The following is an 18,417-nucleotide window of genomic DNA, read 5'->3' on the forward strand; positions in this document are numbered from 1 at the left end:
ACACTCCTCGTAACATGCTTTCAGAAGTTTGTGTAAGACATATCGGGTGTCAAGGCTGAATTTGTACCATGTGCAGTCATCAACGGTCTGGATGTTGTCTGCCACATTCATTAGGCTTTTATAGCTTTCGTTCTTTTCCTTCTTTCTACACATTAACAAGTGAAGTAAAAGTTCAAACACAAATTGAAACAGCATCAGAGAACACATCCTTTGATTCTAAGTGTGTGGTGGAATTATCAAAACATAATTGTCTATCGTCATTTTCCCTTTCTCACACAAGTCGCATCCGGAGCTGATGAAAGATAAATGCACCATTTTGTTGGAAGCATCTGCATTCCCTGCATTCTGTGGAAAACAATAGATATTCCAGGGTTCATTCCAAAAGCAAACAACCTGTTTACACTTCCTTGTCAAGAGATGAAGGGTCGGCCGTGAGAACCGGCTCCGATTAATAATGAGAACAGGAACTAGGGTTTTATAGCGCACCTAAAGCCCACAAAGCAACTGACCAGCCACAAATCAAATGTGCAGAACTGGACTTGACCTTTGTGACACCTATGTCTGTACCAGGAAGCTGAGGAGACATAGACACCCTCTCTCGCTGTCTCACACTTATACGTACACACACACACACACACACACACTCACACACACACACACACACACACACACACACACACACACACACACACACACACACACACACACACACACACACACACACACACACACACACACACACACGCATGCATTCATAAAGGGACATTTAAAATGCACACAGATAAAAACACAAACACACTCTTTGACACACACAAGCTTTCTCTCTCACACACTCTCTCTCTCTCTCTCTCTCTTTCTGTCTCTCTTTTACAGACTCTCACTCACACACAAACACACACACACACACACACAACGCACACATTAAAATATCCCCCCAGCCCACCCTCCACACACACACACACACACACACACACACACACACACACACACACACACACACACACACACACACACACACACACACACACACATAGACCAAACACAGACGAAAACATCAAAGCAGGAAGCTGCAGAAGAGGAACTACAGTCTGGCCCGTAGGCCCCCCCGCTGAGCCACTGGAGAACGCAGAGCGTTGAGCCAGAGGCAGGCTCCTCTCGCTGGACGCTATGAACAACAGCCCAGCTCAAACCGTTGATCGGTTTATTTAGGGCTCCCTTGTTGCCGCCTGGCATAACATAAGAGTGTAAGAATACTACAATGCCGTTTTAGTAGAGGGGGGGGGGGGGGGGGGGGGGGGGGTTAGTGGAAGAATGCTTCAACGACACCACAACACCCTGAGTGTTGACAGCCACTTAAATCTTCCCTAAACTCGGCTAAGCTTGACTGAGCTCCCGCTGAAGACAACAATGTTTTGTGTTGTGACCATTCCAAAATGTCCTTTTTCCTTTTATTTATGGGGGACTATTTGAGGGGTCAAATATAGAAGACCTCGGGTGCTATAACTCATCATCTTTCTCGCCCATCATCAGCATTGCGTTTCCAGTAAATGCGATGAATTTTAAGTTACAAGCTGCGCTGGCTTGCTTAGCCCACAATAACCAGCGATTTACACCATTTATGTTAAGTTTCAGCTCAGCCTGGCCAAGCACATATGGCTCTTAAACAAGATAAGCGGTTATATGGGGCCTTATAAACCATTATCGGCAATAGGGCCAATGAAATAAGGCAAACCTGAACACCTGGAGGGCAATCTGTCAGGGCGACCCATGACCCTCTATTATGAGTTATGCCGATCCACATTACAGGCTGGCTCACTTCACGAAATCCGTCTCTTGCACTCTTGTATTGATCCAAAGCTTACCTTCAAACATACAAAATAACAACAAATTGTAAGAACTCCTAATATGGCCATAATATACTATTGTGAATGTCCACCACTGGGACAATGGACAAGAGAGCCATGGGTTAAAAGCCACTGGCCTACAAGAGTCTTTGTTTGCCCGTCTGTGCATAAGAGGCCCAACAGGTGTGTCAATATGAAAAGTATTCATACGGTCGGCCGTGCCGTACTCATATAAACACTGCACAAATATAGATGAGAACCGCTGTCGCTCTCCACACCACACGGCTACTGTAGAACAAAACTAGATGAACTGCAAACAAACGGCTACCGTAGAACAACACAAGATGACCCACAGCGTTCAACAAGAGTTCCTGCAAAGGATAATGGATTTTTTTTAATCTAGATATGATTTGTTAGTGATTTAAGAGTCACTATAGACCGAATAGGCCTGTTTGCAACAATGGTGGTTTGTATTTGGTTTTGATGGAAAAGACTAATATCCATGTTGCAAATCCTATAGTGTAGGCTATGAATAGGAATAGTATCAACAAATGAATCGAATAAAAGCATAATTCTAAGATTATTATTTACCTATTGTGCAGTTTGCTTTATATGATAGGCTAAGCTACGTGTTGAGGCTGTGTTTACGGACGTGTGTCATCAAGAGCAATAATCTCCATAAAAAATGATAATAAAACGAAGTTGATTGCGTCCTTAAAGTTCAACCAAGTGTGCCAGAGACAATTTGGATAAGACAACGTACTGGTGTCTATGCAGCGACGGCGATACAACGCTGCGCCCGCACGGCCCCCCACCAGATGGTGAATGAGAGGCACGGGCGCATAAAGCTGCATGTGATCGAATAACAAACACACCCAATCGGAAAATCAAACGCACCCCATGGATGTTGGCACAACTGCGCGAGCAATTAATTATTGGAACACGTATTAGGACAAGCCAAACTCATCAGAACTCACATCGACTCACCCGTCGAAGGTTTCTGTTTGGTTTTCTTTGGAATAATGCATTTATTCGAATACATTCATGAGCGAAATAGGCTAAATCAATTTAAAATCTCCATATGGGCTATCAACCGTTAAACAATTCCCTCTAAATGAACTGTCAGGTGTGAAATACGACTGTTTTTTATTAAAGTCCGTGTCATTTTACGAATGCAGCTGATTTAGCGTTTTTGCGCGCGCGCGTGTGTGCGTATGAACTAGAGAGAGAGAGAGAGAGAGAGAGAGAGAGAGAGAGAGAGAGAGAGAGAGAGAGAGAGAGAGAGAGAGAGAGAGAGAGAGAGAGAGAGAGAGAGAGAGCGCTCATTTGCATACAGCTGAATAGTTATGTCTCCCGTCCCGCACATTAAAGCCGTATGGAGGCAGAAAGGGGGCACGCGTCCCAACAATAGGAGGCACGCCGCCACAGGACTGGAGAGACATGGGTGGCAGCACGCGGCACGCGCCACAAAGACACTGAAATGAATTCCGGGAAAACAGAATGGTGTTCATTTACAAGTTAAGAGAAGGATCTCGTGGTCAAATGAGATTCAGAAAAAAAACAGTAAACAGGCGTCTATAACCAAATGATATATATTATAGGCGCTATAGTCAAGTAATATATTCTTACATAGGCAAAGGTAACCATTTGATTTTGCAAAGCCAAACTCACGGGGCACGTACCTAAATGTACAAAAAATAACAATATAATGTATTATTTTTTATTCTTTATCGTTTTTCTACACACGCATAATTGGAAGTATAAGCTTGCTTATATCAATTGGATGGTTACATAGATATACAAAAAATGTGTACATGTATATATATATGAAATTTTATGGGCCTCAAATTACGAGTCTAATTCAAGGAGTAATATTAGGTGTTTGCCTTTTCAATATTGCCATGAGAACACGCGCCATGCGTTTTTGCGCACCTCTCAAAAAATAAAGTAAGAAAAGTGACCAGATGTTGCAGTTTGTTAATAATCACATCACGGCTCGGTGATCAGTCAGCAACGTGCCACTAGGTATCACATCTAGATAATTGTTGAGGGGGTACAGGAGAGAAGGGGGGTTGAATATGTAAAATGGGCGGTGTCAAATACTGATTGACAGTTTATGTAATGAGCCGCGCGGAGTCTATATATCGGGGAGGAGACGCACGAGGGTTTCATTCACGAGTATCGAGACGAGTGTTTCGTATCCACCCAGGCACACACTGACGCACCAGCGCGAGCAGCAGGCAGCACCAAAACAAGCGGTCCACCGCGCGCAAAAACCCAGCAAGACGCCCCGTGGAATACAGCGCACGCGACGAGAAGCCTGCTGACGGGGGAGAGCCCGCTGTTGGATATTGGGTTTTCCTTTCACCTTTTGGATAACTTGGGGGATATTGCTTTATTTATTTTTTGCGTTTTTGACACATCAACAAATCAAGAGCATCGAAAAAAAACTCCCCAGGAGTGAAGAAGGATTTACACTGTATATTATTACTAGCAGTTATTTTTTCTTCTTCTTCTTTGGGGTACATTCTTTGGGGGAAAAGGGGGTTTGTGCTGTCCGTGATACGGGCTTCGTTGGGTGGTGACGCGGCTGCCCAGGAGAAGCGAAGAGGATGGCAGCCTGGTTTACCTTTACAGTTGCGTTCAGCACCACGTTGATAACACAGGTAGGCCTATGGGGCAAGGAATACGCATCCTGACCACACCGTTTCAGGTCCCTTATGGGGAAAAAAAAGAAAGAAAAAAAAGACGGGAGGCCATAGTCAATGAGGATATTGATGCGTAACGGCCCCGGTATCCTAAATGTGTGTGTGTCTTCTCTTGTAGGTATTCGGTGCCGGTGTGTTTGAGATCGACCTCCATGAGTTTAGGAATCACAAAGCGATGCTGGCCAACGGGAACGCGTGCACACCCAGCTGCAGGACTTTCTTTAGAGTTTGCTTGAAGAACTACCAGGCGGTTGTCTCGCCAGGTGACTGCATCTTTGGGAGCGGAATGACACCGGTTCTGGGGACCAACTCTTTCAGCGCAAAGGACAGCGGCACGTTTACCACTCCGATCCGAGTGCAAGTCAACTTTGGATGGCCGGTAAGAATGAAAGAAATGCAATCATTGGTAGAATTGTATTGGCTGGAGCAGGCAGTCAAAATAAAAGGGGGGCAGCTCAGTGTCATTGGTAGCGCCCGGGTTATTGGTCAGCTCGACTAATCCATTACCATTAGGTAATTCTTTCATCAAACGGATTGGATTGCGACCACGTCTTTCATTTCAATCTGGGGAACTGTTTACCACAGGCTACTCCGCTTTGATTAAATGCAACTCTAATCAAAATATAAAACTATATTCTCCATCTGCTTTTAATCGGACATTACAAATGCAGAAATAGAAGGCTCTAGATCAGGACAACTAACCCTATTGTATGTACTTTATGCGTGTGTTATAATGTGCCCTCTGTAATAACTCAATGTGTTACCTCCTCAGGGTTCGTTTTCACTGATCATTGAAGCCTGGCATTCGCCTCAAGAAAGTGCGCCTATAGGTAAGCAAACCTTTCAGACCACAGGAGGGAGCTCTTCAGTATGGTTGCAGTTTAAATTGACTCAAGGCACAAACGTCCCTATCGCACAAATATCTTCACTTTACGGCCAACCATATGTAAAGTTGCACGGTCAGCCAAAAAAAAGATGCATGCGATTTGGCAAATATGTTGTAGTTTCACACGTTTTGAGGCATGCGCTGCCCTTTGTTAACTCCGGAGCACCTTTCTCATTCTCATACTCCAATACAATTGAACTTCCTTTGGTTTATTTTTGGCGTGGGAACGAACCGTGGGCTTTGGTGAGAATACACGCTGCCTGCCAAAAGCCCCTGACTACATCTTCCTGTACTTTACACCTTACGCCGTTCCGCCCTTTGGAAGGGGAGGTGTGTGTGTGTGTGTGTGTGTGTGTGTGTGTGTGTGTGTGTGTGTGTGTGTGTGTGTGTGTGTGTGTGTGTGTGTGTGTGTGTGTGTGTGTGTGTGTTTTTTGGGGGGGAGGGGTATGCCTGGGAATGTTTTAATGCCGGTGGAAAGAAAGAAAGCACATTTCCAACTCAATTCATCTTCTGTCCAAATCTGCACTGACTCATCAGAGCAGATTTATTTCAAACCAAAGATTGTTCTTTTGAACGGTATACTTCAAAAAAGTATCCATGTATGTTGACTGTGAGCATTTTAATGAAGCGACTGAATATATACCCTAGTCCAAACGAGACACCTTTAACTCAAATCCAACCCCCATCTCTTCATGTTTTCCCTCCAGACACCAACAACACGGACATGCTGATCGGCTTCTTCTCCATCCAGAGACAGATGGGGGTGGGCAGCGAGTGGTCCCAGGACTCCCAGTCTGGCAGGCAGACAGAGCTCCGATACTCCTACCGCTTTGTCTGCCAAGAGAACTACTACGGGGAGAGCTGCTCCAAGAAGTGCATGTCCCGGGACGACCGATTCGGCCACTACACGTGCACCCGTGACGGACAGCTGTCCTGCATGGCAGGGTGGAAGGGCAAATACTGTGAAGAACGTAAGCACACCTCCTGGTTGGTTGACTGGTTGACTGGCCCGCACTCGGTCTTGAGACTGAGCTGGTTGCTGTTTCGTTTTGAGGCTTGAGTCTTTCTGCCTTGGGTGACCTTTGGTGTTTTGTTGGGTCGTGGTTACATTTGTATGTATTTTTGATGTAGGTTTGGTGTAGTTGTGTGATGTAAATGGATGCCTTGTGTCTTTTGATGGAGAACATACACAAGATGTCCTCCTAGTTGAACTTGTGGCGGTCTAATAATCTTGTATGGTGTGTCATGGTCAACTCAGAGAGAACAGAGAACCTTACCTTTGGTTATTCTGTGATGAAAATGTGGATCCACCTCACAAAAAGTACTTCCTGCTTCTCTAAGAGGCCGGGACCACAGGAAGCTGTGAATGGAGGCCATGTAGTGATTTATGCTATAGCTAATGTGTAATTTTGGATGTCAAAAATCAATTTTAGAAATTCCTGCATGGAATCATTGCATTCCTGCATGATTGTATAATTTGAGTGGCATAATTGGCACTTTCTCCGTTTGCATGGCTGTTGCAATTGTATTTTAGACGTTTGAGCATTGCCAACCATATTATTATTGTAAAAATAAAACTAAGCTGACTGGATCGTGAAACCTCGGAATGTATTGGATTAGGACGGCCTGAATCGTGGTTCTGGTGGCGCAGTTCTTTGCCATTTGGCATCACAAGAGAGCAGGCCCCTTTTCACTCAAACAAATGAATCAAGGAGGTGATTGGAACGAGAAACCGTGAAAGTAATAGTTACCATGTGGTATTCGTGACCGGGGAGGGTGACAGCGGATCCGTCATCGATGTCACTCGGTGCTGAAAGAGAAATTGGCACGTACTCATTTGATTGTGGCAAATTCTAACCAGATGGGCTCACGTGTTGCAATTATAGACCCATCAATCGTCGGCTACGCCTACAGACAATATACATTCACATAAGACTAATTAGTCTTAATGTCGTGCAGACTCCAATCATTTTAAAACTCTCATTACGCCTCTCCCCCATACAGTCTGTCTTGCTTTCTCCATCCAGCCCCAGAAAGTTGTTGTTATACCTACAACTCGCTTGGCGCGCGTGCCATGTAACATAATCCCAGCGCGAGCGGACATTCATAGCCCTGGCGGCTGCACGCGCCAAGGTTAATCGCGGCATTATCATCCGCCACGCGCCACCGACGTTCCAGTCGCCGTATTGTTGAACGCGCGGCGTGGCAGCTGCAAAATATGGTTCTCGCGCAGACCACAAACAACAAGAATGACAGCTGTCTGCTATTGAGAGCAAGCATCTGTTCGGGACTAACCGGCCGCTTATTCACCGCCGGTCGCCTTCCTTCTGAGAATCAGTGCACTAAACAGGAGAAAACCTCCCTAACCGACTTCCTGGTGGCAGCTGGGACTTGTGCGCAGCAGGTCCAGATCAAACGCGCGGTTATACCTTGGCTATGATGAAAGTCGTGGCGGTTTGAGGCTGCGTCCAACTGTCCCCATAGAATAAGCCCGACGTACACAATTGCTATTTGTAGAAATAAACAGCTGTGTTGGGCACCCTGATGACTCGCGTGAACCAATCTATGCTTCAAAACGTGTCTGTAAATATTTCTATGGAAATAGACAATAATTGAATGTATTTGCAATTCTGTTTTCAGTGATAGTCTTTTATCAATATATTCATTCTGGAAGAAAATGTCTTGGCGGAGAGACTATATGACCTTATGCTGTTGTTTTTCTTTGTGCTTTAGCAATATGCCTGGATGGCTGCAGTGAGAGGAATGGAAACTGTTCCAGACCGGGAGAGTGTGTGTAAGTAGAAAATTTTTTTAAATTGAATGATTGCTTCACAGGATTCATTTTGGAAGACCCTGCTGGCTCTTCTCCATCACTCCATATTGATTTTCAAATGCATTGTTGCGTTCAGTCCATCTTTTCACTGCTTTAAGGATTTAACACTAAATCCCGCTATTCTCATGCCCAGAACATTCATCACGGGGAGTTCAAGTTCAAACATCTCTTTTTTTTGTTTGTTCCTATGGGTATTCTGCTCCGCACGGCGTTTCTTTCATTTCTCAGTTTCTCATGATCCATAGGCTGCACACAGTGACCCCTCATCATCTCCGACCCTGGCTCTCTCTTCGTATCTCGCCTTCTCTGTTCAACACTCACTCACTCACTCAATCACTCATTGGATTCACTGTGAGAAATTCCTCCCGAATCCTATTTTGACCCCCTTTTTTTTTTAAAACACAAATCCATCCCTCCCTGACCAAAACTGACCCAAATTGAGGATAAACCCCTTTAGATGTTTACCACCCTAAAGCTGCTCCCATGCCCCTACTCACTCAGACTGGATGCGTACTGCCGTTAAAAGAGCATCCCAAGCCCCACACACACACGCTGTTGTTTTCACAGTTTTGCTTCTCACCCACACTAAGCATTTGATAACCCTGGGAAACATGAGAGGAGGCCACCATGTTGTTATGCCCAAAAGCCTTACTGTATTTTAATATTACCTTCCAGTATGGACTGAGCCACACACCACCCCTAACAATAGACCGGACTGACGAACTTCCCCCATTGGTTGTTATTCATTATTCATTGCGTCACATTAAAACTCAAAATATGTATTGACTGACTATGTTTGTGTGCAAATGTTAATGTTATTTTAGTACTTTTGTTGTTTTCAACATACTGTAGGCCCAATTGTAATCAACAAGATGGGAAGATTATGAAATACAATTTAACTGCCATACTGACATACATAAAGAAGCCAAACATATGGGCCTAAATGTAATCAATGTTTTGTTAGGAGAATTTCAAGCGGCAGTTTGTAATGATAAGCGGGATGGATATGTGTGGGAATGGATGTGGCTGTAATGGCTTGTGAAATACCACCAATAGCAATAAAGCATCGACAAAGTGTGGCAAGTGGAGAAAGGATTGATGTTACCCCTTACCCTTAATCAATGGCAACCACCTAAAACCATAAGCACAGTGCTTCTGCTTACTCTGAAAAATTGCCCTTCTCAACTCTGCCTGTTCACTTGATTAATATAATGTTTAACATAATTGACCTCTCGTGGTTTAGCCGGCCAAGTTAATAGAAAACATCAACAAACAACCCTGCAGATACCAAATGTGGTCATTTCAGACGCGGCGCTGAAGGCCAGTTCCGCTGTCCCTAATGAGACGTGCATTAGCCGGTACTTAATCAAAACCTTCCTTTTTCCATGTCACTTTCAGCTGCAGAGAAGGCTGGCAGGGTCCCTTCTGCGACGAGTGCAAGAAATACCCCGCCTGCAAGCACGGGACCTGCCAACAGCCATGGCAGTGCAACTGCCAGGAGGGCTGGGGGGGCCTGTTCTGTGACCAAGGTATACATCCCCCAGCAAACTTGATCTTTACAGTCCAACCACCTCTCCAGCCAGGAGTGTAGCAGAGGTTGTTGCTTTTCTTTTGTTTCCGTGCGGGCAGTGTTGACGAAAAACTCCCATGGCCTTCGTCCTTTTTAGATTTGAACTTCTGCACACATCACCGGCCATGTGTGAACGGAGCCACCTGCATGAACACGGGCCAGGGCAGCTACACGTGTACCTGTCTGCCCGGCTTCACAGGCGTCAACTGTGAGCTGGAGATGCAAGAGTGTGACAGCAACCCCTGCAGGAACGCAGGCATATGCACAGTGAGTTGGCAATGGGATTGGAAGAAATGTGATAGATGATATAGTGTATCATGAGATGCGATCATCCTTTATTTAGAATGATGGGAGTGAGGGAATAGGGTGTTTGTTGTGATGCAACATGCCGCTAATCCCTTGTTTGTTGTTCTTCTTCTTCTGCTGCTTCTCCTTCTTCTTCTTCTTTTTCTTCTTCTTCTTCTTCTTCTTCTTCTTCTTCTTCTTCTTCTTCTTCTTCTTCTTCTTCTTCTTCTTCTTCTTCTTCCTCTTCCTCTTCCTCTTCCTCTTCTTCTTCCTCTCCAGAACCTTGATAGCGGCTACACGTGCACCTGCCTCCCCGGGTTTGAGGGCTCCCACTGCGAGCACAGCCTCCTGACGTGCGGCGACGCCTCTTGCTTCCACGGCGGCCAGTGCCGCGAGAAGGACAACGGCCGCAGCTACGTGTGCGAGTGTCCCCACGGCTACACGGGACTCAACTGCGAAAAGAGGGTGGACAAGTGCACCTCGCTTCCATGCGCCAACGGTAGCGTCTTCCTCCTCCTCCTCCCGCCTCTCCCGCCAACCCACGCGTGTGAACTTCTCCCTCAAACCCTTCTCTCTCCCCAACCCCCCCTTTTTCAAATTCCTGCAACTGGAAGCAGTGTCCAACAACAGGAATTGGTTGGAACTTGGTGTCTATTGTCCTGCGTGTAAACACTCGGGCCCCTTACACCAGTAGATTGTAGTTGTGGCTGCTGCGGCCGATGGCAGTTGTTGACGAAAGGGGGACAAATATCCTACGTGGCTCGATTTCTCTCGCTTTGTAAACAGCCGAAAGAAGTGGGATTGTTCTCGTGTGTGCCGGGGGAACAATGCCGTACGGTGTTGACACCAGCGATAGAGAGCGCTCTAGAAGACCCTATGTAGGGGGTGGGGGGGGTTGGGTTGGGAAAAGGCTTTGTGCGTTCTAAGAACCAACTTGAGAGGACGAATATTAGCTCTGGTCGATGTTGTGCGATGTTGTCCGCCCGATTACAGACGACTGCCCCTTTGCTTCGGGGGCTCCCTTAAGGACGAAAGCAATCGTCCCCTCCACATCCTAACGTTCTGCCCTGGTTCTCCGCAGGCGGGCTGTGCGTCATCCACAGCGGCATGCGCGTGTGCAGCTGTCGGGCGGGCTTCACGGGCCAGCGCTGCGAGATCAACGTCAACGAGTGCGCCGACAACCCCTGCGTCAACGGCGGCACCTGCCTGGACCACACCAACGACTACAAGTGCGCCTGCCTCCCGGGCTACGGCGGCCGCAACTGCGACCGGCTGCTGGACGAGTGCGCCCTTCGACCCTGCGCCAACGGCGGCCTCTGCACCGGGGGAGGGGGTCCGGGCAAGCCCCCCACCGCCTGCCTCTGCCCGCCGGGCTTCGCGGGGTCCCGCTGCGAGTACCCGGACGCCGTGACCTTCCCCGTGGTCAGACCTGACCACGGGCCGGATAGCTTCCCGTGGGCGGCGGTGGTGTTGGCCGTGGGCTTGGTGGCGCTGCTGGTGCTGCTGTGCATGGTGGGCCTGGCCATGAGGCACGTCCACAGGCAGGCCCGGCAGGGCGGGGGAGACACGGAGACCATGAACAACCTGTCCAACGTCCAGCGGGACAACCTGATCCCGGCGTCGCAACTCAAAAACACCAACCAGAAGGCGGGTCTGGAGGTGGACTGCGAGTCGGAGAAGTCGAACTTTAACCGTAAAAACTATCACTTGGACACGTACGGCTCGAAGGCCAAGGAGTTCAAGGAGGACTCGTCGCAGGAGGGGAAAGGTCTAATTTATGACAAGTGTTTAGAAGAAAAAGTGCCATTGAGTCGAATGTACAGGTAAGAAACCGCTCTTATTATTTTACCCTTTTAGAAATGCCGTTTGGGTCCAGTTGCTGACTCAAGAGTTAATGTAGCTGTAGAGCCTGAGCCTTATTTCAACTGCAGTCAGACTGTGTGTTTTTTTCTGTTGACTATGACATAGAGTGCTGTATATCGTCCAAAATGAATGAGGCATTCATTGTTGAACTCTCGAGGCAAAACACACTGAGAGACGCAAATTGAGAGGGAAAAAAAAAGAGACGCAAATTGAGAGGGAAAGAAACATTTCTCCAGAAAAGCATCAAATCTAGGTCGCCAACATACACATGTCAAATATCCCTTTGATGAAACGATTGCATGTCAACAATTTACTCCCGCAGACTTGCGTCCAAATCTCCCCAAAAACACTTTACATTAGTGTTGCGGGTAGTTTATGTTCCAACATGTTAGCGTGCCTCAGTGTGCTCCTAACCTCCATGGGCGTCGAATGCATTGCTGTGCCATGTGCTTCCAGTTTGTTTTAACGCAGTGTGATTTGTGTTTGCAGTGAAAAGCCAGAGTGTAGGATATCAGCGATATGCTCCCCCAGAGACTCCATGTACCAGTCGGTGTTTGTTATAGCGGAGGAGCGACGGGAGTGCGTCATCGCAACCGAGGTAGGCTCCATAAACCAAGTCTTCATCTGCACTTTTATAGCTTCGTTTTATAGCATATCAGTCTATTGTAGGCATGCCATACCTCACTGCTGGAGCCTATTATGGTCGATGGCCGTCTTTTTGATGTATTCATTACAGCACAGAAGATGTTCCCTACATTTTTAAGTGATGCAGACATTTTTCAGAAGTGTTTCCAGAGAGAAGCCAGCTTTTGTGTCGATTATTCCATAAGGTCACTATTACAGGACTGTCCTCCATCTTGACCATGTGTTGACCTGATTTCTAAAAGTGAAATGCAAACTCGATTTACTTTCTGTCAAACGGCCTGAAATGGTTTCAACGCGCCATTTTGCATCCGACTGAACGCTAGCTTGAAGAGATGAAATACAGTTTGCAACCTGCACACAGTCCGATTTTTAACCCACATTTCCTCTGCTGTTCATCCTCAGGTATAAAGCATGGAGTGCAGACGGCCCTTGAGTGGGAAGAAACACACAATCGAGTCAGAATACCACATTCTGGATTGTTTACAAATGAGGAGAAGAAAGGCTCCCGATTGTTTTGGACAAAAAGTGCTGCTCTGGAACACTTGAGAAGTGAGGAACTTGGCAGAACCTTCGGTTTGCTCTGCGGCACAGACATGAACCACATCAGAGAACTCTCTCCTCTGGAACCGCGTGGTCACATATAGAGACATGTACAGAAAATAAGGTTGTCTCGTTTGTGGGAACGGCGACCTGGACTGCCTTTGATGCCCGGCTGACTCTCTGACTTCTCTGACTTTGGGGCCGTCAGTTCAAATAATGAATCACTCCTTGACGACTGCAAGAGGAGACGGATAATACAGCCCCCCCTTGTAGTCGAACTGGCCTTGTGCGATAATCATTGAACCAATCAAAACGGAGGTGCCGGTGATGGGAATCCCATGCTCATGCTCCCACCAGCTGTGCGTGCTATGCAAGACTCGGGGTGGAAACTTGCAACACTCGCCCGCCCGTCGAAGAACGAAACGCAGACAGTACAAACTCTTAGAGCTCTGAACGTCTGAGAAATAATATCCAACTTGTCAATCAAACACACGCAAAAAAGCAAATGAACGATCCGACTTTTCCGTGCATCAGTAAAGATTGTATGCAGCCCAAATTCACTAGAAGCCTTAAAAGAATGGGGTACGGGAGGGTTTGATGCTAAATTCGTGCCCTTGACTCTTCTTGGATCATTTGCACTACAAAAAACAGCGGGGTGAGGTGGGGGAACTATTTTTTAATCAACGAATCGGAGGGGAAACCACAGAAGCGCAATAGTCGGTGCTGTGCCAGCAAGATCCGAGAAGAGAGGGATTCAAAATGGGTATTTTTATGCAACCCAACCTAAAAATATGAAGAGACTGAACACGAACAAGACTGTCACACCACTGCCTGCCTGTCACACAAAATTAAAAATACAGAACCAAGAATGTCATTTTTTTAAAGTGATGATTATTTGAAGAGTTTAATTTAAATATGAAAAACTGTTCTTTATATGTTTTATAATTTTATTTTGTATATAATGCATATTTATAAGGACCAAACTTCTGAAGAATAAAACTTTAATTTCTTCTCAACTGTTCTTAATTTGATGCTAGTGAATGGAAAAGGAAATTATTTTTGAGGTGTTTTTAAATAATGAAATGCGTACAAACCACATTTGGCTGTGTCTTGTGTTTCTTGCAACCAAAGCACAGTTATTAATGGGGAAGCCAGACGGCTTCAAATCACTGTATTAATATTTACACAGAATTGGCCAACCAACTACATTTTCAACAGACTCCGGAATATGAATTCCAGAAAGTTCCCTCACATTTACAAAACAAGAAATCTGCTTTAGATCGAAGAGAAAATATTTTTTTTTTCATTTTTTTTTTTAAGCCTCAAACAACTCCACCCAAACGTTCTCTTATTCAGGCCTAAATTGGGTTGAAATTCAAATCAGTTTCCACGGATACCACCGCCTCAAGCTGGAAATGGTGAAACAAAGGCAGGCATGGGGCAAAGGGGAACGCCCCCCACCCCTCACAAAGCACTTACACACGTGCGTGCACACACACACACACTCACCCACACACCCACACACCCACACACCCACACACACACACACACACATAAAACAGATGCCGTGGGGGAGCAAGAGGAGGCCGCTTTGCCATAAAAACAACGGCATATGCCAGGCCTCTCGCCCTGGGTACAATACACACACACACACACACACACACACACACACACACACACACGCACACACACGGACTGAGCTCTGGCTGTGCATAGATCTCTCTTAAAAAATACACACACGCAAGACATGTACCCCACCCCCCCCCCACCCCCCCAAACCCGGCCCCTCCCCCGCCGACTCCAACCATCAGCGGGTCGGCTCTGCGACACCGCGCCGGGTTGAGTGCAATATCTGAATGCCACCCACTCCCTCCATGATGGAGGGGGTGGTTGAGTGGGTGAGGGAGGGGGGGAGGGAGTGAGGGAGGACTAACCAGATGGGAGAGTGCACCCGCCATAAATATAAAGAGACGTAGAGAAGCATTGACCTCTGCACTTTATTTCTAGAAACGTTTATTGACTTGTCAAAACAAACCGGACTCTCGTTACGAGCGGTTCGTCTGCTTCCCCGCTCTTCCCGCCGTCGTTTGTTCTCCGGTCCCTCATTGAGAAACGCAACCGCTTTCCCTCCCTCTCTTTCATGTATTTCAAGTATTTTTAATGAGGTTGGAAATGGGCAATCAGCATGCTAGTTAGGATTCATGCGTCTGAGAGAGTGCTTCTGTTCTGTTCTCTAAACCGCCATCTCTTGATGTATTCTTCTTCTTCTTCTTCTTCTTCTTCTTCTTCTTCTTCTTCTTCTTCTTCTTCTTCTTCTTCTTCTTCTTCTTCTTCTCCTTCTTCTTCTCCTTCTGGGGTGTTTGAAATGATTGTCTGTCCTCCTCCTCACAGTGTGTCATCAACCTCATCAAAACACAACAGCCTGTGCATCCCATTAACAGCAGTCTGGCCGCAATCAGCGCTCAGCCATCAGACCTAATCAAAGAGCCGACAGAGAATCCGGAAGGCTCAGCCGTCACACACATCCTGTTTGTCTGTTGGTCAAGGTATCCTCATCCTAATACCCCACCCATCCCCACACACACACACATGCAGACACACACATGCAGGCATACACATTCTCACAAACACACAAATAGCCTACTCACATACACACTCACACACAAGCAGACACACACACACACACACACAGCCTAATCACACACACACACACAAACACACACACACACACACACACACACACACACACACACACACACAGACACACACACGCAGACACAGACATAAACAGAGTCACATGAAGGGAGCAGCTCTGAAGGCTTCCAGACCAGTGCGGACAGAAACAACACAACGTTCGGCCCGTTACCTGACCAGTCTCGGGGAGCACCTGTTTCTTAATCCCCAGTATGTCTGCTCATAAACGTCCCCACATTCCCAGGCAACATGCTGAGGGCCCCCGCTCCTTGGCCCCCAGGTCTCCGTTGCATCGGGCCAAGCGTTTTCATTGTGTTCAAATCACAGCATCCTGTTTGTGACCCAGTGACATCACTTCCTGTTTCCTCCCTGATTCAAAAATGCAGAACATGCCGGCACTGGCCAACTGCGTTTCTCACGCATCTCTTTCTGCGGGCTGCACTTGTTCACACAGATGCCCTGGGTCTCCAGGAAACTGGACGGCAAAACAAGCAAACGGGGAGACAAATGCGCTAATCAACACAATTTATTTTGCTGGAGGAACGAGGGGGTGGAGGTCGGGGGTGGGGGGGGGGCGGGGGGGGGGGACTTGCAGAATGGATGTCACTCCTCAACAATCCGGAAGCAGTGTTTTGTATCTCATCTGTCTCGTTATTATGCAACCGGAGAAGTGTCAATCCCCTTCTGAATCACAAAGCACATGGCTGTCTTCCCTGTGGACGGCTGAGTTACAGCCTGATTCTCAAGATGATAGTAACACAGTATTTTCAAGAGGCGTGAATGGCTGAAGAATGGATTTACACAACGTGCTAGAATAAGAATAGAAACAAAACAAGCATATTCCTTAATTTGGCCGTCAGAATTCCTTCCTTACCAGAACGAAGAGACATCATTAACATACAATAATAAAGTGGAGCGAGATGTCTCTCCTGAACCCACGCTGCAGTACATGGGAGCTGTCTCATTAAATTAACACTAGGTGTCAGTAAGAATCTCAGTGCTCACAATGCCCATGACTACCACAGCTGGTCTCCTATAATGGCTTAGTAAACCAGTTTGGCAAACAACCTCGTACATGCCATTTATATTCATGCCCACCATTGAACTCTGGAATCCTGGTTTAACCTGATTTATGCGACACTGAATGCCAAAATTCCGATTTTTGATTCAGACTGACAGGTCGAAGTAGATGGGATGAAACCGCATTTTGCGCGCTGCGTGGGGACATTACTGGTATTCTGTTTATAGGTTGTCGTGCCGCCAGTCTGAGCCACGCACTAAAACGTGGTGTAGGAAGGAATGCAGAGGGCTGCATGCCACAAAGATCTCTCCTTTTTCTGATACAGAAGTGGGGTATGTCCGTCATCTTTTCTCTTGAAGTAAAGATCAGTCGTAAACAAAAAGAAACATGAATAATGCTTTTTCTACTGATAAAAATAGTACTAACCACAATAATACTAATACAATAAAAATAATCGTATTCTCCTTTTCTTTATCATTATCTTCATCGTAGTTTTTGTTGACCATCCAATGAACAAAAGGCATTTCATCTCTCTGTAAACTCAAGAGGCTGATGGGGGGATTTCGGCGCCATTTGAAGAATGAGGATGGGAATTTAAAGCTGTCAGCTGTGAATGCCCACAATGCGCGGGGCTTACGACGGCGTGTGGCCGGCTCGCCCAGCTCAGGCCTTCAGCCTGCAGAGAAGTCTGCAGATAAACGCCATGCACTGCTGGAATGCCTGCCCTGATCACAGAGGCATCCACAGGGCTGCATTACGCTTATCTCTCCGAGCGAGATAACCCTGTTATTTATAGATCATCTATGTATTGATTGGAGTTGTGATTGTACCTGATCCACACGTATGCAACAGTGAGTTTTTTGGCTCCCTTTTTTGTCACTGTCTTCCACTACCATAGCTCCTTGTTCTTGGAGAAAAATGGCAGAAGATTATTTACCTTTGGGTTATGGTTGCAGTCATCACAAATAGCATATCTTCAACATACCAGGTCTATTGATTTGCTGTATGTTGAACTAATGTTACTCTAAATCTTGAACAATCACAATAGTTGTATTACTATGCAGCCAATGTAGGCCTTGTAGTGTTTGAAGAATGCAATACTAAATATATATTATTCAAGTCGGCAGACATTGTTTGTTTTGACTGCATTCAACAACAACAAACGTGAAAACGATTACAACCCGGTAATAACAACCCTGTAATGATAATAAGCCGTCCCAAATGACACCTTTAAAACTGAATATTCAAGATATCTGATAATAATAGATTCACAGAATTGATACTTGATAAGGGCAAGGAAGGAGTGCCCCTCGTCTGATGCAATGTCTTTGCCTGTTACTTCTTCGCCGTGAAAACATGGGAGAAATTGCATCAGCCAGAGTGAAGCACAGAGAGTGACAAAATAATTGACCAATGAGTTAATCATATTGTATGAGTGAAAATTCTTTGACCAATTACTTTGAGGGATATCGGTCAGCCTTATAGCGATTTTGAGCCAATCCCAGATCTAGTTTAGTTTAGATTTACA

The 18,417-nt window shown here is 46.2% G+C and overlaps 1 protein-coding gene across 1 annotated transcript; it reads left to right on the forward strand.

Annotated features, from left to right (window-relative positions):
* Window positions 1-4,015: 4,015 nt before the first annotated feature.
* Window positions 4,016-14,272, forward strand: dll4 (delta-like 4 (Drosophila)). Its single transcript, XM_030345771.1, has 11 exons — window positions 4,016-4,510; window positions 4,671-4,931; window positions 5,325-5,382; window positions 6,146-6,409; window positions 8,172-8,232; window positions 9,670-9,800; window positions 9,939-10,108; window positions 10,406-10,625; window positions 11,208-11,949; window positions 12,479-12,587; window positions 13,037-14,272. The coding sequence occupies exons 1-11, from the start codon at window positions 4,457-4,459 to the stop codon at window positions 13,040-13,042; spliced, it is 2,076 nt and encodes a 691-aa protein (XP_030201631.1). The 5' UTR covers window positions 4,016-4,456; the 3' UTR covers window positions 13,043-14,272.
* The last annotated feature ends 4,145 nt before the right edge of the window (window positions 14,273-18,417 follow it).

The sequence above is a fragment of the Gadus morhua genome, chromosome 21 (genome assembly GCF_902167405.1).
Source record: "Gadus morhua chromosome 21, gadMor3.0, whole genome shotgun sequence".
Classification (NCBI taxonomy): Eukaryota; Metazoa; Chordata; class Actinopteri; order Gadiformes; family Gadidae; genus Gadus; species Gadus morhua.